Source organism: Hyla sarda, chromosome 10 (genome assembly GCF_029499605.1).
Source record: "Hyla sarda isolate aHylSar1 chromosome 10, aHylSar1.hap1, whole genome shotgun sequence".
Classification (NCBI taxonomy): domain Eukaryota; kingdom Metazoa; phylum Chordata; class Amphibia; order Anura; family Hylidae; genus Hyla; species Hyla sarda.
This window is the reverse complement of record NC_079198.1, coordinates 72550306-72573117: the sequence shown is the minus strand read 5'-3', so window position 1 is coordinate 72573117 and position 22812 is coordinate 72550306. Positions and strand designations below refer to the sequence as shown.

The 22812-nt window shown below is 43.6% G+C and overlaps 1 protein-coding gene across 1 annotated transcript in view; it reads right to left on the bottom strand.

Moving 5' to 3' along the window:
• Positions 1-18615, bottom strand: part of FXYD6 (FXYD domain containing ion transport regulator 6) — a 115578-nt gene extending 96963 nt beyond the window's left edge. Inside the window, exon 1 of the mRNA XM_056542774.1 lies at positions 18432-18615. Within this exon, the coding sequence (XP_056398749.1) occupies positions 18432-18444 (13 nt within the window). The 5' untranslated portion in view covers positions 18445-18615. The remainder of the gene's footprint in view (positions 1-18431) is intronic.
• Between the last annotated feature and the right edge of the window lie 4197 nt (positions 18616-22812).

The following is a 22812-nucleotide window of genomic DNA, read 5'->3' as shown; positions in this document are numbered from 1 at the left end:
TTTTAGGTGCTTTGTATTGATTTGTATTTTGGAATAAAGAGGCTGCTGTGGACAATGCTTTCCATTGAAGTCACACAGTGTCTAGTGTAATTCTTTACGTGGATTTAGAGGGAGGTTTAATTAGGTGTTTGGGTCATTTTTAGCCTTATTCTAGTTATGGGTGTTCACATATTCAGCATAAGCAGAAAAACACCTACCAGCTCAGCAAATGGCAGTAGCTTAATAATGGTGACATTTGTATTTGTGTTCACCAGTAGAAGTTTAGTATTAGCACCCGTCGCCCAGGCATCTTACGAATTCAAATTCTTTAAAAATTCAACAAATGCCTGTGGCAGGATTAAATATGTCAGTACATTCCCTGTGCTCTATTTATGTAAGTGATTTTCATATTTCCACCATCACTTAGGTTTGTGCTTAATAATTCTGCATGCAGAAAATAAACTTCAGGGCGGCTCCTATATTTCTTATTCTCTTATGGGTATGATAAGAATTCTTTGATCTGAATTGCTTATCAAGCATATTTAGTATAAGCAACTTGGGGAGAATCCAAGAAAAGAGTTTAGTAAAAGGCAGAGCAAAGGGATTTTTCCAAACTAGTAATTAACATGTACACAGATGATAGATAGGCTTGTAATAGCATGGCACCAGATCCCACCCCCTGTACACATCGGAAAATGGCTGAGGCTAGAGCCAATTCTTAAACAAAGGTGACATGTACTTGTTGTAATATGTGTATGTGGTGTCTGGGGTGTTGCAACGGTGTAGCAGCGTCTGGTGGTATTGACCCTGTGGGGTAAGGTGTTATTAACCCCTGATTTGTCGTGACGCCAGAATGTGGTTGTTTTCTTTATACAGCCCTGCCGACAACCAACCCAAAAACGGAAGGCAATAAAGGAATGTCCACAGCAGTAATTATGAGATAACTGGAACTTTTACTTAAACTTCTTATGAAACAGTCTTTACAATTATGCAGTTTCTCTAGAGGCAGCCGGGATGCAGGATACCTCACAGGCTTGCTGGGACTTGTAGTATTGAGATTTATGCAGGCCACTGTGCTACTGATTGTATGCTTGAGTTGTGTAGTAGTCACTAGAATTGTAGGTAGAGCTTGATAACTTATGTTTTGAAGTGGCTGCAGGTTCTTAAGGTTTTGGCCTAGATGAGATGAATTTAGTAGTATATGCTGAGATTGTGCTTCTTTAGTGTCCAGTAGGAAGAGAGAAGGGTAAGAGTAAGAGCAAGAGCGTGAATTTAGAGACTTATATACTAGGGGGGCTGGACTAAAGCCCATTGTTTGCAAAGCCTGTAGGTCCTGTACACAGGGTACATCACATGACAGTAGATCACATGACCCAGAAAGGTCCTATACATTTGTAAAACTTTATATACACTGAACAATATGCACAATACATTTACAATGCATTAATATGAAGCAGTAACTGAAAAGCAGGAGAGCCCTATGGACTGCAGGGACTCTTCCTGAGGATACTTAGAAAGGGTACAGGACCATGTCCTGTACCGGAACACCACATGTATATACAACATTTTATGGTTTATTGGATGGCCATAGTTTTCAGCAAATGTCTGTCGGCCTTTAGAGTCAAGAAAACACTGGGTATAGATTTTTACTTTAATAATAACTCCTTATTTATACAGCACATGCAGATTCCGCAGTGCTGTACACTCAAATTGGTCCCTGTCCCCATTGGGGCTCACAATTTAATGAGTAAGTGTGGGAGGAAACCCAAGCAAACACAGAAAGAACATGGTGGGATTTGAACACGGGACCCCTGTGCTGCAAGGCAACAGTGCTAACCACAGACCCACTGTGCTGCCCATTCCTTATCAGAGAAATGGGGTCGTCTCTATTAGTTCAGCCTGATAGAATAGTAAATAAGGGGTGTTATGTAACATACTAGGGAATATTAGGCAGGGTTGTATTTAGACATTATTTGAATATTTAATTTACAAATTCAAATAAATGTAAAAAAAAAATTTTACATATTTCACCCCTGAATTTGGAGCAGCGATTAAAAAACAAATTTGCAGGATTTGGTGCACACTTGCTGATGTTAATTTACCGACTTTGAAATAAGTCTAGGGACATGTACACCACTAGAATAGCTGAGATGAATGATGGGTGATCCGTCATAGCGGGGCATGGAGCCTGACAGTAGCCCAAGCATTGTTTTAAACTAGATCCAAGCCTCACTCTAGTTCTTTTAGTGTTTTTTTTTTTATGAATATGAATTATGACAGCTTTTGATTTAGGCTTTATGTATAGGAGGTGAATACAACTCCATACTAAGTTCTTTTCTCTTGTGCTGTAAGAATAGTTTTTTGTATATATGAGATTGTGATTTGTATGTTTTTAAAGGGGTAGTCCAGTGGTGAAAAACTTATCCCCTATCCTAAGGATAGGGGATAAGTTTGAGATTGCGGGGGGTCCGACCGCTGGGGCCCCCTGTGATCTCTCTGTACGGGGGCCAGGCTCTCCGGCCAGATAGTGGGTGTCGACCACCGCACGAAGCGGCGGCCGACACGCCCCCTCAATACATCTCCATGGCAGAGCCGGAGATTGCCGAAGGCAGCGCTTCGGCTCTGCCATAGAGTTGTATTGAGGGGGCGTGTCGGCCGCTGCTTCGTGCGGAGGTCGACTCGCCCCCTTCCTTAGGATAGAGGATAAGTTGTTCACCGCTGGGTTCACCACTGGACTACTCCTTTAATGTAAGCTAATAAAGTATATTTTTATGGAAATTCAGTGTCTGCTGCAAGCTACTCACACAGGCTGCTCTCTGCAGGCGAGAGGAAGAGGGGGCACACCCTTCCTATCTCTGTGTACAGAGTGGTTTCACTTAGAATTCTAGCAGGAGGCATGAGAGGAGGGTATAAAAAACAAAAACAAATGCAACATGCATATCATTTTAAAGCATGTCTGAAAGTGCCGTCCCCTGCAGGCTGCTACCCTAGGCTATGGACTTCAAGTGCCTAGTGGCAAAAATGACCTTAATATTGAGGGGGGTCTGCAAGATAGAGCAAGACAGCCAGGACACAATTTTATGTTAAACAAAACATCTTCACCAGTTTGTCATAATAATACTACTACTATCACTATTACCACCACTAATACTACTACTGATGAGAATAATAATAATAATTGATAATACTATTAACCCCTTCTTCCGTCAGCGATTTTTGCCACGCTTACAACTCCTCGCCTTCTGAGAGCAATAACTCTTTTAGTTTTCAGTATACGTAACCACTTAAGGGCTTGTTTTCTGCAAGATCAAGTGTACTTTTTACAGACACCCTTCATTTTACCATAATATTTACTGTGAAATTGAAAATCCAGTTCTGCAGTTCTGGAAGATTTCAGAAATGTGAATCACCATGTTCTGACCTATTACTTTTTTTTTACTGTATTATGGCTTAATTTTTGTACCATGATCTGTAGTTTTGTAGTGTAGTTTTCATGGGACTTTTTGATTGCTTTTTATTAAATTGTGCCTGGGATGTTATGAGTACGGTAATTCTTGCATTTGGTAATTTTGTTCATTTGATCTACTGCAATTGTGTCACAGAGGTGCTGATTAGACCCCTTGACGGGTGTAGCTCCTGTTAGTTTACTCTCTTAGGGTACGTTCACATGGGCGGATTTATTTGTGGGTTTCTCACTGCGTATTTGAAAGGGGGCGGGCTCTTTGCGGTTGTCCGCTGTGGAAAATCCGCCGCAAGCTCCATTGAAGTCAGTAGGGTCTGCGGCGGATTTTCCGCAGTGGAAATTAGCAGTGGAAAATCTGCCCGCCCCCTTTCAAATACGCAACGGGAAACCCGCAAATAAATCCACCCGTGTGAACGTACCCTTAGACTGGGTTCACATCACGTTTTTGCAATACAGTTTCCGTATCAGGTTTTTGATAAAAAATGGATTCCTCAAAACCATACTAAACTGTATCAAAACGTGTGTACAAATTTTAACCGTATATGGTTTGAAAAAATTATGTCCGGTTGCAACCGTTTTTAAGAAAAAAAGTATACGTTTTTAACTTTTCACTCCATTATGAATAAAGTTTCGCTTGTTTGATTGAAATTCCAAGAAAAAAGACTTTCGGTGTCAATAACCGTATGGTGAAAACCGGATGGAACCATATGTACATACGGTTCTGTACGCTTCCTATTGATTCCCATGTTAAAAATAAAAAAGGAAACATATTCCATATGGTTTTTCACCCGGACTTAAAACCGAGGTAGTCTATGATATTGGGTATGGGAAAAAACCTGACAACGTCATACTAGATGCAAAATGGACACAACCGGATGCATCTTTTGACATACGGTTTTCAATGGAGAGTCATTGCATAAGGTTTTCAATACGGTTCCGTACAGTCTTCACATTGAAAACTTATACGGGAACTGTATTGCAAAAACGTGGTGTGAACCCAGACTTATTGCAACAATTACCACATCATTTAGAAGGTTAAACTGCTGTGATCACCCTAATGTCTGATCCAGCTAGTTGCAAGCAGGTGTCGGCTGTATGATACAGCCAGGACCCCCCTCTTCTAGAACAAGCTGAGCTTCTGAGCCTGCTCTATATTCAATGATACCCAAGCTGTAGTAATAAGACATATTGGTGGTCATTAAGAGGTTAATAATACATCTCTAAAAGCTTTAAAACTGACCATACTCTCATATATTGGCTATACTGAACCTTTACATGTTGCTGACTTAAAATGAACAGCATAGAGCAGTATTACAGTCACTATTACAAATATACTCTGTCGACTCTGTTTCTGCCTTATTACTGAAAATGATGCCAGATCCCATTTCTGTCAGTGAATCCAATAAAAAACAAACAGATGGTCACTTTATATGCAAACATGTAAACTCTGCCATTAAATATGACTGAATCATTCAGAACTGTTAGGCTTTTTTCACACCAAGCTTGTGGTGTACGTTTTTCATAGCTGCTGAGCATATGTATCCATATGGGACTTCATCACCACTTTCATTCAGCTGGTTTACATCAGGGTTTCTATTTATTTGCTAGATGGAAGAGTGAAGAGGTTTAAGTTATTTTACCTATTATTATGATCTAGCATGGATGTATACCATTTTTAACATTACAATATTTTTTTTTACTATTTTTTGCAATTACAGCCATATACAATTTTTAACATTACAGTCAATGTATGACAGATGCCACGAAGTGACATCGGTCATAGTATAGCAGAGGTATACTGCAGGGAGTTCCCTGTAATAATTCCCTGCTGGACACTAAAAAAGCACATCATGAGGACTAATGAGAACAAGTCATTGAGACATGTGAAAGTCCTCATACATTTTTAAATGGTGAATGGTTTTCCAAAGGCAGTGATAGTGAAGGATGCGTTCCCATCCTACATTTCCTTATGTAAGGAAAGTTAAAGAATGTTGTAAAATTGCCAAGTAAATGAAGTAGCCAAATCAGTTTGTACACAATACATTCATACCTTAATGTAGAAGTATAATTGAATGAAACGTATCCACTATCCAAAAGGATAGGGTATAGGTTTTAGATCACAAAGGGTCCGAGCGCTTAGACCCCCATAATCTCCTGCTTGGAGCCCCGACTCTCCTTCAGAGCGGCACGTCATGCCCCCTCTATATAGCTCTATGGGAGAGCTAAAGATTGCTAAATGGCTCTCCAATAGAGCTATATGGAGGGGGTGTGGCAATCTCTACATCGGGCGGGGGTCTTGACGCGCCACTGTGAAGTGCTCGGACCACCCCGCGATCTAAAACATACATTTTCTTTCATGATACTTCTCCTTTAGAGGAAAACTGACAACTGGTTCACCTGCACTAACCCAAAACAGAAGGTTGCTGGTGAACCGGATTAAAATGAGATATAACATACTTTGACGCTATTCAGGAGCTAAGAGAAGCATTAGCGTGCATTGCTAATATGCTAATGCCGTCTTTTGCACAATGAAGGCAAGATCCGGCGTACCAAGCTTCCCTGTCTCCTTCCTTTCCCCTGTCTCCTTTCCTGTCTCTATTCTCCATGAATATTTATGAGGTGTGCGGGCATATGGGAGCATAGGTGAAGGAGGTAGGAAGTTCTGTATGTCAACTCTTACCTCAATTGTGCAAAGGATGGCATTAACTCATTAGCAATGGACTCTAATGCTTCTTGAATCTCATGAATGATGGCACCAATCGGAGTAAGTAATATCTAATTTTAATCCATTTTACCCACACTATAACCCTGTGTATTGCATTTAGTGCAGGTGAACCGGCTGTCAGTTTCCCTTTAAGCTGATCATCATGCCATACCATGCTCATATCATCTCACCATGCAGTATTAAAATGTGGTCCAAAATATAAATGCAATATGGTGTTCAGAGTATTAGAAATTAAGATACACAATGTTTATATAATACATTCACTTCCAACCGGAATTACGTTTCAAACATAATTCTTGGGCAGCTGACCACGTAGACAGCATAATATGCAGTAACTCACTATATTTTTAGGAGAACATAGCAAAACAATGTTTTGTACTTATGCAGTTCTCAATTACTTTAAAAGAGGATGTAACTTTAGGGGGTCCAGAAATTGCAGTCACACCTGGACCCTGGTATCATAGAGGCCCATTGATTCCTCTGCCACTTTAAAAGATACCAGTGTATTAAATAAAACCTGATTAATTGGGGGGTCATTACAGATTTTGCTTTGGAGCCCAGGAACAATAATATACACCACTGCAATATAATAAGGAAAACATGAGATTAGAGAGTTTTCCAGGAAAAACTCATTGATGACCACAGGATAGGCCAGCTATAGTTGATCATCAGGTTCCGACACCCAACATGCCTTCGGATCAGCGGTTCTGCATAGCCACAGTGCTGGAAGTAAACACTGTGTATGGAGCCGGAAGCCTCAACTGTCTACATAGTGTAGTAGCAGTGCCAGGATACTGCAGCATAGCTCCCATTCAGCTGAATTGACAGGGGTGCTAAGTGTCAGCACCCCACCAATCAGCTATCGATGGCCTATCCTGTGGATTAATAAATGTCTACTCAACAAAGCATCTTTCTGTTATTTTCTTGGCTGGTTCACTGGTGTTTATAGAAAGGAACAATTACTTTGCAAGTTTTACAAATGTTCCGCAGCATGTCATTACATTCAGTCACTTGCAGGCATTTCTTCTCACCTGCATTTACACCTCAGCAAAAATAGAACTTGTCAAATTCAAAGCACAAATACAGGGGAGAAGTCTAGTCAAGATAGTTAAGTGTCATTTACTCAAGTCAGTGTGGGTTGCATATGTGGTGTCCAGGTACCGTAATGCATCCAGTACCTAGTGTAGAGGTCCCCAAAGTCAGAGTAACTATGTTCAGGTAAGGTTCCTCAGGTGGGACAGCCCCTAGTCGCCTCTCCTAGTCGCCTCTCCTAGTCGCCTCTTCTTAAGTTTAACTTGTATATTAATAAATGTATATATTAGCAATTCTATCTATATTATATAGGACTGTATAGTACTTACCTTGTTCAGCGTCGCAGGACCTTCAGTCATGTGACCATGCTAGTAACCTCTATGGTATGTTGCAGGACCTCAGGAGTTCCTTGGGTCACGTATTACCCAGAAATCTCTGTAATGGTGATTGACATCCGTTTGGACCAATTAGCTTTAGTCCAGCCCCTGCCCATATAAGGGAGCTGTGTCCAATTATCGCTCTCTTGGGTTGCTGCTCTCGTGGATGCCGGACTAACAGGATGGTGTGCTACGCAACTTTCAACGACACGCTAGGCCTCAAAACCTATGGCCTCAGGAGAACCAAAAATTGTGAGTCTTATACTAATTCCTGCTAATACTAGCCTGACTACTGGACCGCAACTAATTCTCTAAATCCAGTGGAGCAGCGCAATAGTCTAGAGACTCTTAAAGCTAAAGTCCCAACCATTGTCTATCTCCAAAAGGAAGCTGTATTGATGAGAGACTGTTATGTTGATGAAGTGTACAGAAAATTTTCAGTAAAGTTAATGCTGTTTACAGAAGCTTTCCGGGTGTGGACAATCCATTATTACTCACTACTTAAACTCAGTATCATCTACCTCCCTATCGTTCCTGGGAAGGGCGGCGGTAGGAAAAGCTTTATTGAGGAGCCCCCACCCTGGCGTCACGAATAGCAAGGGTTAACAAACACCCTTTATTACCTGCACAGCTACACTCCCCATACCCTACACCCCCCAAGCTACTACACATAATTCAGTCCAAGTCTACTACAAGTCCCAGCGAGCCAACATGCCTCCTAAAGTTCACTGAGCATCTCCTTGGGCCTGAACTGAGCTGTAAAGACTTTAAAATCTGTCTGCCTCAGTAAAGTGCCGTTGTTCTGTAACCTTGCATAGGAGTGATTATTTGCCCCGCGCCCAGCCCAGGAACCAGCCGGCATGTCCATATACATATGAAAAAATCTGCCACATCAAAGATGGCTGTGTATACAGCACTCATGAGTGAGAAATACCAGCAGTGAAAAGATATGTAAATGAAAATGGGAAAAACTCCAATTAATACACCATAAGGTCATAGAGGAGTATTGAGCAGAAAAATATATGTTATTTACACCTTCATGGTATGTATAAGGTGTACATTGGCTGAAACACAATAGGTCGCATCACACAAAAAGAAAACAGTGAATGAAAGACATGAAATTATCAAATCAAGTCGATACTGAACAACTTCCTTTTTTCTTTTTTTCAACTTGTGTCAATAGTGAAGTAAAAGTTGTTGTCTAACATTCAGGCCTGGTGGAGCGTGTGTTTTCAACATAAATTGCCATTAGGCTTCTCTATTCAATAATTTCCTATGTAGATCACCTCCTCTTGTACCTATGGTAACTTTTTCTATTGCATATGCCACAAACGCACGGTGTGAGCTATGGTGTACATCAATGAAGTGATTGGAAGCTCCTGACCGATTACGTCTGAGTCCCTTGTTGTCTATGTCATTGAAATGCTCAATAATGCGAGTCTTGAACTTCCTTTTGGTACATCCTATATATTTCAGGTTGCATTCAGAGCACTCAATGACATAGACGACATTAGAGGAATTGCAGTTTAAAAATTGTTTAATCGTAAAGCTGCGGTTGCTAATAGAATCTACGAAAGTATTCCCTGTCTTGACAAATTGTCATATTTTACATGGATGTACACCGCATTTGTGAAAGCCACTACAGTGTAGCCATGTACGAGCAGAGGATGTTACAGATCTCACCTCACTGGGGGGATAACATATCGCCCAGTGTGGTGGCTTTTTTGGCTACTACTGCACACCCCTTATCTAAGACTTTCGCTAATATTTTTGGCTTCCTGGAATTGCAGGGAGAAAGTAAGTGCTAGAACTGGTTTGTTGTCAATGTAATTCTTATTTCGGTTTGAGTTGGTGTGGTATTTAAGCAAATCTGTCCGATTTTTATTGGCAACTATATGTTCTGCACGGTTAAGATGGAATTTCGAAAAACCTCTATTTTTTAAGCGTTTTTTTAAATCTTCATTGTGTTTATGATATATATATATGGATTAGTACAGTTACATTTAAGGAGTGTCATCTCACCTACTGGTATTGATCGGATTGTGTGCCGTGGGTGATTGCTATCTGCACGTAATAAGTTGTTACGGGATATGGGTTTGCGGTAAACCGCGGACTGGACTAGTTCACCCTGACAATTCAAGATCAAGGAAGGGAACAGTGTGTGAATGAATCGCAAAGTTAATTTTAAATTAAAGATATTGGAATTAATATAATCGACGAACAGTGGCATGAAAAATACATTTCCCTTCCAAATAAGTAGAACGTCATCTATATATCTCCCGTACCACTGTACGTCCTGAGAGAATGGATTACTGGGAGAATAAATGTATAATTCTTCCCAGTAGGACATTGTCAAGTTAGCGAGCGAAAGCAAATGCCTTGTGCCCATAGAGACGCCACTCGTTTGCAAGTAGTGCTTGCCATCGAACAAAAAATGGTTATGCGACATGAGAAACCAAGTAATGTGGAACATGAATTCACATAGTTCTGGCGTATACTCGCTGTATTTGGCGAGATGGAAATCAAGGGCTTGAATGGCCACCGTCCAGGGGATCCAGGTGTAGAGCGAGGCGACATCACACACATGTCACCCAGCTCCAACCCACACCCCACTGGACACTGGCCAAACTGCACAGGACATCCTTAGAATCTCTAAGGAACCCCCAGGTACCCTTTGGACCAGAGGCTGGAGTAATTGATCCAGCCAAAGTGAGGCTCTCTAGAGTAGTGAGCCTGTGCTGGATACAATAGTACAGGCTCAAGAGGCTGAAGAGCGGGGAGAAGAGGGAGAGGCGTAGGGAGGTGAGTAATATTGATGAGCTGGGCCGGAACGGCCGGGTGGATCCTGGCACAGTAAGCATCGAACTGATCCACTGGTTAGTGTGTGGGGGGGGGGGGGGAAAGATAGCTGAAAGTTTTCCTTAAAAGGCACAGGAGGGCTGGTCAGTCAGGGGGCTCTAGTGTCATATGTCACCAAGCTTCTAGAGTCCTGTGTGTAGGGAGGGGAGGAATATTGATGAGCTGGGTGGCATTGACGTCAGAGTGCCAGTTACCCCATCTGTGCCAGTTAGCACTTCATTAGCAGATAGGGTAAAACAAAGATATCGGCAGAACGGCCAGGCGGATCCGGGCACAGTGAGCATCAAAGTGATCAGTGTCCCCTGCATCAGCCAGTACTGCTGGTTAGTGCGAGGGGGAGCAAGCTGACAGTTTTCCTCTATGCCTGTAGCCAGCAGACCCCTCCTCTTTTCTTCCTCTTCATGTCCCTTTCCTCCTATTACTGCAGGAATTTCTCTCTGGCACTTTTAGATTTTCCCAATCTTCCCCCCGAGCTTACTGTAGTTTTCTGTTTGTATGTTTTTGTCTGTTTATTTTGACACAGCAGGGGCGGTGATAACCCCTTAAGGACTCCAGGTTTTTTCATTTTTGTGCTTTCGTTTTTTCCTCCTCACCTTCAAAAAATCATAACGCTTTCAATTTTCCACCTACAGAACTATATGATGGCTTGTTTTTTGCGCTTCCGATTTTACTTTGTGATGAAATCATTAATTTCACCACAAAACCGTGAAACCAAATAATAATCTGTTAATAATATGTTAAACATTTTTTAAATTTTAGTACAAAAATTTGTATGTTTAAAATTGTCCTCTTCTGACCCTATAACTTTTAGTTTTTCCTTATACAGCGATGTGTGAGGGCTCATTTTTTGTGCTGTTATCTCTTTTTTTGGTACCATTTTTGTCTTGACCGCTTTTTTATACTTTTTTAGGGTATGCAAAGTGACCAAAAATATGTAATTTTGGACTTTGGTACTTTTTTACGTATACGCTAACGTTATATATTTTTATAGTTTGGACATTTATGTACGCTGCAATTCCACTTCTGTTTATGTTTATTTTTGTTTACATAATTTTTTTTATGGGAAAAGGGGGGTGATTTACATTTTTATTAGGGAAGGGGTTAATTTCTTTATTATCTTTTTTTCCCACTCTTTTTACACAATTTTTTTTAGTCCCCATAGGGGACTACTACCAGCAATTCTTGGTTTAACACACGCATAACACACGCATACACTGCATACACTGTTCAATGCTATACCATAGCATAGCACTGATCAGTGTTATTGGTGCTCTGCTGCTCCAGCCTGCCATTGCTGGCTGGAGCATCAGATCATCGATTGGACAGCGAGGAGGCAGTTAAGGGCTGTCCTCTCAGCTGATCGGGACACCGTAGTTTTACCGCAGTGGTCCCGATCAGTTCCCGGGACTGTTTTACTTTCATTTTAGATGCCGCAATCAAAGTTGCAGTCTAAGGGGTTAATGCTAGGCATCACTGCGATCAATAGGGTCACACATAATGGATCCGCAGCGTATTTTACGATGCGGATCCGCCCTTGACTCGACCCATATTCTGCCTCCTGCTGCTACTGAAAACAAATCCGGCCCCCCTTGTCCCGCCCCCTGGCCTGCTTGCCCGGATCCATGGCCTGCTCACAGTGGCAATCCGCCACTCCGAGCAGCCACACTGGGGGTCCTGAGGGCACTCAGACATCGCAATGTAGCCACGATGTCTGAGTACACTGTGCATGCACATGCACAGTGTAGTCAGACATCGCGGCTACATTGCGATGTCTGAGTGCACTTGGCCACTCGCAGGCCCCCAGTGTGGTTGCTCAGAGCGGTGGATTGGCACTGCAAGCAGGCCAGGGGGTCGGGCGAGCAGGCCAGGGGGCGGGACAAGGGGGGCCGGATTTGTTTTCGGTAGCAGGAGGAGGCACAATATGGGTTGGGTCACCGGCAGATCCGCAGTGTAAAACACGCTGCGGATCCATTATGTGTGACCCTACCTTTAAAGTTTTTGTTATTTATAAGAATAAGAAATGCTGTGGCTGACTCCAACCCATTCAAAGTTAAGAGTTGTCCTGTCTTCAATTTGGGGGGATTTAAGGAAAAAGGGTCCTTTTCAGGTCTGGTCAGTCTTGCAGGATTCCACTCTATTTATGATTGGAGCACAACGGTTGGAAAAGTTCTGATCATCTCTTTCTGGTCATTTACTCACAGGATTTTGTGTGAATTCAATAGTAAATAAGTCAAGTTAAGAGAACACGCACCTTTTGGCCGACCACTCCCCTTTTCCTGACGACCCCGCCCCACCACATTTTGGCGCTCAACCTGACAAAACAGTGGGGAGATTTATCCAAACCTGTGCAGAAAAAAAGTTGACCAGTTGCCCATAGCAACCAATCAGATTGCTTCTTTCATTGTTCAGAGGCCTTTTGAAAAATGAAAGAAGCGATCTGATTGGTTGCAATGGGCAACTGCTCAACTTTTCCTCTGGACAGGTTTTGATAAGTCTCGCCCTATGTGTGTATACACTACTGTGCAAAAAAAAATGTAAATTAATGTTCGGCCTAGGGCAGCAGAGAACCATAACACACCCCTGTCTGTATTTCATCTACCTAACAAATACATTTAAATAATGATTCTTCTATTGCAGACAATGTGGCTTTGTAAATGTTCTCTTTTCTACCACAGCCTTCCCTGTCATGGAAAACCTTACTCATATTTCCTAGCAGTCCTGCTATAAATAGTAGAATGTGGCAAGAATTCACAGCACAGAGGCAGATCTGGGAGTCGCACAGCCGGCGGCTGCAAGGAAGATCTGGATGGGCCTTGAGCAGCTCTATAACATGCAGGGAGGGAGGGGGGCACCGCAGATAATGCTGGCAAGACACTGGTAGAATAATAGAACCAACTTGAGGATTAGTGTGTGACACATGCTGAAGGACATCAGGACCTTGAGGAAGGATGGGCTTCTTAACCCTATAAATACTCCCCAAACCACTGGAGACTGGATTAAGCGAGAGCAAAGTCATTGCTATGGTATGAGTGAATATAGGCATAAACTATAAGACAATTCCTCCAATTATTTTATAAATCATTGAGAATATAATCCCTCAATGCTTCCCTACATTTGTTCTTTAGCCGGCGGCTTAGCAGCCTTCCCGTAACAAATGATGCATATGTTTTTGTACCGATTTATGTCCCTTAACACTATTCAAATGCAAGTAAAGGCCTAATACAGACCAGACACAATTATATTAGATACGGAATCTAGTCTCACATCAGCAAGCCTGGCTACAAAACCATAGAGACGCCTCAAACGGCACACTCCTCAGCCTGAGATGGCTTATAACAGGGAACATACATCGTACATTGGATTACAGACAACAAGTGGACATAGCTGGAAGGCGAATACAGACGAAAGTTTTCTATGTCCAGAATCTCCCCGAAATTGGATACGTTTCTAATTTAATAAATCCCAGTGAAATGTGTCTGTGTTCTTGTTTCTAAACCATTGCAAGGAGAATATCATTGGAAACTGCTGTATGAAATGAGAAATATCTATTTGGAATGGGTTACTGAGGCCGTACGACAATTTCACTGGACCTTTTATGTGGAAATGGACTGGGCTTCTCATTTATCCATATATATTTAATTTATATATTATATTTAATTATGTGTATATATTTATATTTATTTAATATGATATATATATATATATATATATATATATATATATTATATATATATATATTTACAAAGCAAAGTAGAAGCAGCACTCCAATGTCACACAAAGAACATGGTTTATTCACTCATCTGTATACAGCGACGTTAAGGCTTATCAATAAGCCGAAATGTCGCCTTTATACAGATGAGTGAATAAACCACATTTTTTTGTGTGACATTGGAGTGCTGCTTCTACTTTGCTTTGAATACTACATTGGGGTTAGGTCTGCTCCCGAAGCTGAGCACCAAAACGGATCCGGAATCCTGCTTCTCCTTCCTTTTCTTTGTATATATATATATATATATATATATATATATATATATATATATATGTGTGTGTGTGTGTGTGTGTGTGTGTGTGTGTGTGTGTCATATAGATAGATGTGTGTGATATAGGATGATTAGTGTAGCATTATGCACTGCCACTTTTCAGGTCCCTGAACCGTAAAAGAACACAAAAAGTCTCAATGTCATTTTGATTGACATGACCATTCATGGACTGAAAAGAAACAACATAACGGATTACTATACTATAGGTCAGTGTTTTCCAAACAGTGCGTCTCCAGCTGTTGCAAAACTACAACCCCCAGCATGCCCGGACCGCCGAAGGCTATCGACTATCTATCTATCTATGTCCGGCATGCTGGGGGTTGTAGTTTTGCAACAGTTGAAGACACATTGTTTGCATAGGTTAATTATGCCTATTTTTATATCTACCATCTATCTATCTAACAACAAAGGATCTTTCCGCAGCACACAAAGTATGGTGAAAAAAAAGTTGGTGATTTATTCCATATTAAAAAGTGTTTTCACAGCAAGCGACGTTTCGACCAGAGTCACCCAGTCTTTTTTCAAGCAGTGAAAAGACTGGGTGAGCCTAGTCGAACCGTCGCTTGCTGTGAAAACACTTTTTAATATGGAATAAATCACCAATTTTTTTTTCACCATACTTTGTGTGCTGCGGAAAGATCCTTTTTTGTTAGGCTGGGTTCACACCACGTTTTGTTAAATACAGTTCCCGTATACGGCTGGGAGGAGGGGGGCGGGGCTTAATTGCGGCGCCCGCACTCAGCTGTATTCGGGAATCGTATTTAATGCATGTCTATGAGCCGACCGGAGTGAACCGCAGCCTCCGGTCGGCTTCGTTTTCGGCCGTATGCGTTTTCCCGACCGCAGGCAAAAACGTGGTCGACCGCGTTTTTCCTACGATCGAGAAACCGCATACGGCTGAGAACAAAGCCTACCGGAGGCTGCGGTTCACTCCGGTCGGCTCATAGACATGCATTAAATACGGTTCCCGAATACGGCTGAGTGCGGGAGCCGTGATTAAGCCCCGCCCCCTCCTCCCAACCGTATACGGGAACAGTATTTAACAAAACGTGGTGTGAACCCAGCCTTATACAAATGGAGGGCTTCTGACCACAGCCCCAGAATCTGCGTGCACCACCATCTTTTTCTACTGTTTAGGTGTGCTGTTCTTCTCTCTATTATCTATCTATCTATCTAGACAGCAAGGATAGGGTAGCACTCGCGGATAGCAATGAGGTGGGTGCATGCAGTAAAGCAGAGAACTAGGTAGCAAGGAGGACTGCAGCACACCAGATGAACGATGAAAAGACTGTGTTTATTCCATCCAAACAGATGCAACGTTTCGGTCGCCCATGGGCGACCGAAACGTTGCATCTGTTTGGATGGAATAAACACAGTTTTTTCATCGTTCATCTGGTGTGCTGCAGTCCTCCTTGCTATCTATCAGTCTATGTCCGGGCATGCTGGGGGTTGTCGTTTTGCAACAGCTGGAGACACATTGTGTGCATTGGTTAATTATACCTATCTTTCTATGGACTATCTACTGTATCTATCTATCCATCCACAGTCTTTTTTGGACAATGTGAACAGACGTGTATTTAGTCCCCATGTATTAATACAAGGAATATGACATCTATCCCACAGAGGTGACAGCACTTACTCCCATTAGAGCTGTGGTGCAGGGAGACACACTTGCTGCTGTACAGTCACAGATCAGAGGAGAGATTACAGGGTGTCATGGGACTTCAATGCTTCCTCTCTGGGGAATAGCGGAAGCTCTCACAGACAGGAAAGCTACTGTGTAGTGCGTTTCCGACATTAAAGTTACTTCTATACAATGAACAGATTGTTTACAGACATAAGTGATAATAAAAATATTATTATACAATGATTATTATACAAAATCTGCGTTCACCGTTCTAATGTACATTTCTAGAGCATACAGTATATATTCGTCTATGATTGTGTTTGTCACAATGTATAATACAACATCCAAGAGAAGTAGCCAGCATGTCTTACCGACCGTCATTCACATACATGGCGCTTCTCATAACTGGAAATGTGTAAATCAGTGATCATAGAAAAATTTGTATTATTCCTGTAGAAGACCAGTGCAGTCAGCCTCTATCTTATCTCAAATGGCTGCTTACAGGGAACAATAGCTTGCATTCATCTGCACTACACGTGGGCAACCAACATTTTATACTGGCATTTACAAAGCAGCACATACAATTGGTAAGGCTATAAACTGGAACTTACGTAGCAGCACATACAATTGGTGAAGCTATAAACTGGCACTTAGATAGCGGCACATACAATTGGTGAAGCTATAAACTGGCACTTAGATAGCGGCACATACAATTGGTAAGGCTATAAACTGGCACTTATGTAGCAGCACATACAATTGGTGAAGCTATAAACTGGCACTTAGATAGCGGCACATACAATTGGTAAGGCTATAAACTGGCATTTAGTAGCACATACAATTGGTAAGGCTATAAACTGGCACTTATGTAGCAGCACATACAATTGGTGAAGCTATAAACTGGCACTTAGATAGCAGCACATACAATTGGTAAGGCTATAAACTGGCACTTATATAGCAGCACATACAATTGGTAAGGCTATAAACTGGCACTTATGTAGCAGCACATACAATTGGTGAAGCTATAAACTGGCACTTAGATAGCGGCACATACAATTGGTAAGGCTATAAACTGGCACTTATGTAGCAGCACATACAATTGGTGAAGCTATAAACTGGCACTTAGATAGCAGCACATACATTTGGTGAAGCTATAAACTGGCACTTAAATAGCAGCACATACAATTGGTAAGGCTATAAACTGGCACTTATGTAGCTGCACATACAATTGGTAAGGCAATAAACTGGCACTTAGCAGCACATACAATTGGTAAGGCTATAAACTGGCACTTATATAGCAGCACATACAATTGGTAAGGCTATAAACTGGCACTTATATAGCAGCACATACAATTGGTAAGGCTATAAACTGGCACTTATGTAGCAGCACATACAATTGGTAAGGCTATAAACTGGCACTTATGTAGCTGCACATACAATTGGTAAGGCAATAAACTGGCACTTAGCAGCACATACAATTGGTAAGGCTATAAACTGGCACTTATATAGCAGCACATACAATTGGTAAGGCTATAAACTGGCACTTATATAGCAGCACATACAATTGGTAAGGCTATAAACTGGCACTTATGTAGCCGCACATACAATTGGTAAGGCTATAAACTGGCACTTATATAGCAGCACATACAATTGGTAAGGCTATAACCTGGCACTTATGTAGCCGCACATACAATTGGTGAAGCTATAAACTGGCACTTAGCAGCACATACAATTGGTAAGGCTATAAACTGGCACTTATATAGCAGCACATACAATTGGTAAGGCTATAAACTGGCACTTATATGGCAGCACATACAATTGGTAAGGCTATAAACTGGCACTTATATAGCAGCACATACAATTGGTAAGGCTATAAACTGGCACTTATAGAGCCGCACATACAACTGGTGAGGCTATAAAGATACATTAGACACAAGAACTATTTCCATTATAAAATAATAGAGATATAGTATAGAAACAATATTACAGACACATGAGGGATAAATACCCTGCAGGGTAACAGGCTCTAGTACAGTCAGCAGTGTCCTTAAAGACTGAAGTGTATACAAGTCCTGAATTATTTATAGACCCCCTGTAAAAATCCCACTCCTTTACCCCTGACTTGCCAGCACTCTCCTTGCGGAGACTTATTCCTTTACCAGGGTTTTCTCCCTCTGAATTCTTTCTTTTTACAACTATATAGACAGATAAACTACATCCAGATCTCAAGCATTGCCACCAGCCAAGCTCCATAGGGGCTTTGTCCAACCATAGCTTATGTGAGAAGTTAGCTGCCTCTTTCCCTGTTCTCTCCTTAGGCCACTTTACTTACCTCTTTTTTGCATGTCTTCCCCTTCTGCTTTATTTATATCCAATGGGTTTCACTTCATATATCCACAGTCCTGGGCAGAAGAAGTAGGTTTGTCTGATCTGCCTGTGTCCTTCTCTCAGGAGGTATGTGTGACACAGCTGCTACTCCCCAGTGAAACAGCTGCACTTCTCCCACATCCTGGAATCTCCGCTATGGGAAGTGTGATCCCTCGGAGCAGAGGACTATGGGATATTTTTTATGTAACAAAACAACAAATATGAGTGTCTGACTCCGTACGCTGTCATGCCTGCTGTGCTTATAGATATATACAGACACAAAATATTAGAATTAGAATTTAGATAGTAATAAAGCAGATTTCAAGTAGGCAAATATATCATGGTAAAAAGTCTTGATATATTAGTAATAATGGAAGATCTATTAAAAATCAGAGCAACCTAAAAATATCACAGTGACATTCACAATACAAGGAATAGATTAAAGGGGTACTCCACCCCTAGACATTTTATCCCCTATCCAAAGGATAGGGGATAAAATGTCTGATCGTGGGGGTCCCGCCAGTGGTAACCCCCGCAATATAGCATGCGGCACCCACCTGTTTCTGCTCCGGAAGTGCTGGAGGGTCTGGGTCCTTGTTACGCCGAGCGCTCCGGGTCCCCGCTCCTCCCCGGAGCGCTCGCTTCACTCTCCCCGCGGCAGCGCTCCGGTCACGTCCTCTGACCCGGGGCGCTGCGATTCCGCTGCCAGCCGGGATGCGATTCGCGATGCGGGTAGCGCCCGCTCGCGATGCGCACCCCGGCTCCCCTACCTGACTCGCTCTCCGTCTGTTCTGTCCCGGCGCGCGCGGCCCCGCTCCCTAGGGCGCGCGCGCGCCGGGTCTCTGCGATTTAAAGGGCCACTGCGCCGCTGATTGGCGCAGTGGTTCCAATCAGTGTGTTCACCTGTGCACTTCCCTATATCACCTCACTTCCCCTGCACTCCCTTGCCGGATCTTGTTGCCTTAGTGCCAGTGAAAGCGTTCCTTGTGTGTTCCTTGCCTGTGTTTCCAGACCTTCTGCCGTTGCCCCTGACTACGATCCTTGCTGCCTGCCCCGACCTTCTGCTACGTCCGACCTTGCTTTTGCCTACTCCCTTGTACCGCGCCTATCTTCAGCAGCCAGAGAGGTGAGCCGTTGCTAGTGGATACGACCTGGTCACTACCGCCGCAGCAAGACCATCCCGCTTTGCGGCGGGCTCTGGTGAAAACCAGTAGTGGCTTAGAACCGGTCCACTAGCACGGTCCACGCCAATCCCTCTCTGGCACAGAGGATCCACTACCTGCCAGCCGGCATCGTGACAGTAGATCCGGCCATGGATCCCGCTGAAGTTCCTCTGCCAGTTGTCGCTGACCTCACCACGGTGGTCGCCCAGCAGTCACAACAGATAGCGCAACAAGGCCAACAGCTGTCTCAACTGACCGTTATGCTACAACAGTTACTACCACAGCTTCAGCAGTCATCTCCTCCGCCAGCTCCTGCACCTCCTCCGCAGCGAGTGGCCGCTCCTGGGATACGCTTATCCTTGCCGGATAAATTTGATGGGGACTCTAAGTTTTGCCGTGGCTTTCTTTCCCAATGTTCCCTGCATCTGGAGATGATGTCGGACCTGTTTCCCACCGAAAGGTCTAAGGTGGCTTTCGTAGTCAGCCTTCTGTCCGGAAAAGCCCTGTCATGGGCCACACCGCTCTGGGACCGCAATGACCCCGTCACTGCCTCTGTACACTCCTTCTTCTCGGAAATCCGAAGTGTCTTTGAGGAACCTGCCCGAGCCTCTTCTGCTGAGACTGCCCTGTTGAACCTGGTCCAGGGTAATTCTTCCGTTGGCGAGTATGCCGTACAATTCCGTACTCTTGCTTCAGAATTGTCCTGGAATAATGAGGCCCTCTGCGCGACCTTCAAAAAAGGCCTATCCAGCAACATTAAAGATGTTCTGGCCGCACGAGAAATTCCTGCTAATCTACATGAACTTATTCACCTAGCCACTCGCATTGACATGCGTTTTTCCGAAAGGCGTCAGGAACTCCGCCAAGATATGGACTCTGTTCGCACGAGGCGTTTCTTCTCCTCGGCTCCTCTCTCCTCTGGTCCCCTGCAATCTGTTCCTGTGCCTCCCGCCGTGGAGGCTATGCAGGTCGACCGGTCTCGCCTGACACCTCAAGAGAGGACACGACGCCGTATGGAGAACCTCTGCCTGTACTGTGCTAGTACCGAACACTTCCTGAGAGATTGTCCTATCCGTCCTCCCCGCCTGGAAAGACGTACGCTGACTCCGCACAAAGATGAGACAGTCCTTGATGTCTACTCTGCTTCTCCACGTCTTACTGTGCCTGTGCGGATGTCTGCCTCTGCCTTCTCCTTCTCTACAGTGGCCTTCTTGGACTCTGGATCTGCAGGAAATTTTATTTTGGCCTCTCTCGTCAACAGGTTCAACATCCCGGTGACCAGTCTCGCCAGACCCCTCTACATCAATTGTGTAAATAATGAAAGATTGGACTGTACCATACGTTTCCGCACGGAGCCCCTTCTTATGAGCATCGGATCTCATCATGAGAGGATTGAACTTTTGGTCCTCCCCAATTGCACCTCGGAAATTCTCCTTGGTCTTCCCTGGCTTCAACTTCATTCCCCTACCCTGGATTGGTCCACTGGGGAGATCAAGAGTTGGGGGTCCTCTTGTTCCAAGAACTGTCTAAAACCGGTTCCCAGTAACCCTTGCCGTAACTCTGTGGTTCCTCCAGTAACCGGTCTCCCTAAGGCCTATATGGACTTCGCGGATGTTTTCTGCAAAAAACAAGCTGAGACTCTACCTCCTCACAGGCCTTATGATTGCCCTATCGACCTCCTCCCGGGCACTACTCCACCCCGGGGCAGAATTTATCCTCTCTCTGCCCCAGAGACTCTTGCCATGTCCGAATATGTCCAGGAGAATCTAAAAAAGGGCTTTATCCGTAAATCCTCCTCTCCTGCCGGAGCCGGATTTTTCTTTGTGTCCAAAAAAGATGGCTCCCTACGTCCATGCATTGACTACCGCGGTCTTAATAAAATCACGGTTAAGAACCGCTACCCCTTACCCCTCATCTCTGAACTCTTTGATCGCCTCCAAGGTGCCCACATCTTCACTAAATTGGACTTAAGAGGCGCCTATAACCTCATCCGCATCAGAGAGGGGGACGAGTGGAAAACGGCATTTAACACCAGAGATGGACACTTTGAGTATCTGGTCATGCCCTTTGGACTGTGCAACGCCCCTGCCGTCTTCCAAGACTTTGTCAATGAAATTTTTCGTGATCTGTTATACTCCTGTGTTGTTGTATATCTGGACGATATCCTAATTTTTTCTGCCAATCTAGAAGAACACCGCCAGCATGTCCGTATGGTTCTTCAGAGACTTCGTGACAACCAACTCTATGCCAAAATTGAGAAATGTCTGTTTGAATGCCAATCTCTTCCTTTTCTAGGATATTTGGTCTCTGGCCAGGGACTACAGATGGATCCAGACAAACTCTCTGCCGTCTTAGATTGGCCACGCCCCTCCGGACTCCGTGCTATCCAACGCTTTTTGGGGTTCGCCAATTATTACAGGCAATTTATTCCACATTTTTCTACCATTGTGGCTCCTATCGTGGCTTTAACCAAAAAAAATGCTGATCCCAAGTCCTGGCCCCCTCAAGCAGAAGACGCCTTTAAACGACTCAAGTCTGCCTTTTCTTCGGCTCCCGTCCTCTCCAGACCTGACCCTTCCAAACCCTTCCTATTGGAGGTTGATGCCTCCTCAGTGGGAGCTGGAGCTGTTCTTCTACAAAAAAATTCTTCCGGGCATGCTGTCACTTGTGGTTTTTTCTCTAGGACCTTCTCTCCAGCGGAGAGGAACTACTCCATCGGGGATCGAGAGCTTCTAGCCATTAAATTAGCACTTGAGGAATGGAGGCATCTGCTGGAGGGATCAAGTTCTCCTGTTATTATCTACACCGACCACAAGAACCTCTCCTACCTCCAGTCTGCCCAACGGCTGAATCCTCGCCAGGCCCGGTGGTCTCTGTTCTTTGCCCGATTTAATTTTGAGATTCACTTTCGTCCTGCCGATAAGAACATTAGGGCCGATGCTCTCTCTCGTTCCTCGGATGCCTCAGAAGTTGAACTCTCTCCGCAACACATCATTCCACCTGACTGCCTGATCTCCACTTCTCCTGCCTCCATCAGGCAGACTCCTCCAGGAAAGACCTTTGTTTCTCCTCGCCAACGCCTCGGAATCCTCAAATGGGGTCACTCCTCCCATCTCGCAGGTCATGCGGGTATCAAGAAATCTGTGCAACTCATCTCCCGCTTCTATTGGTGGCCGACTCTGG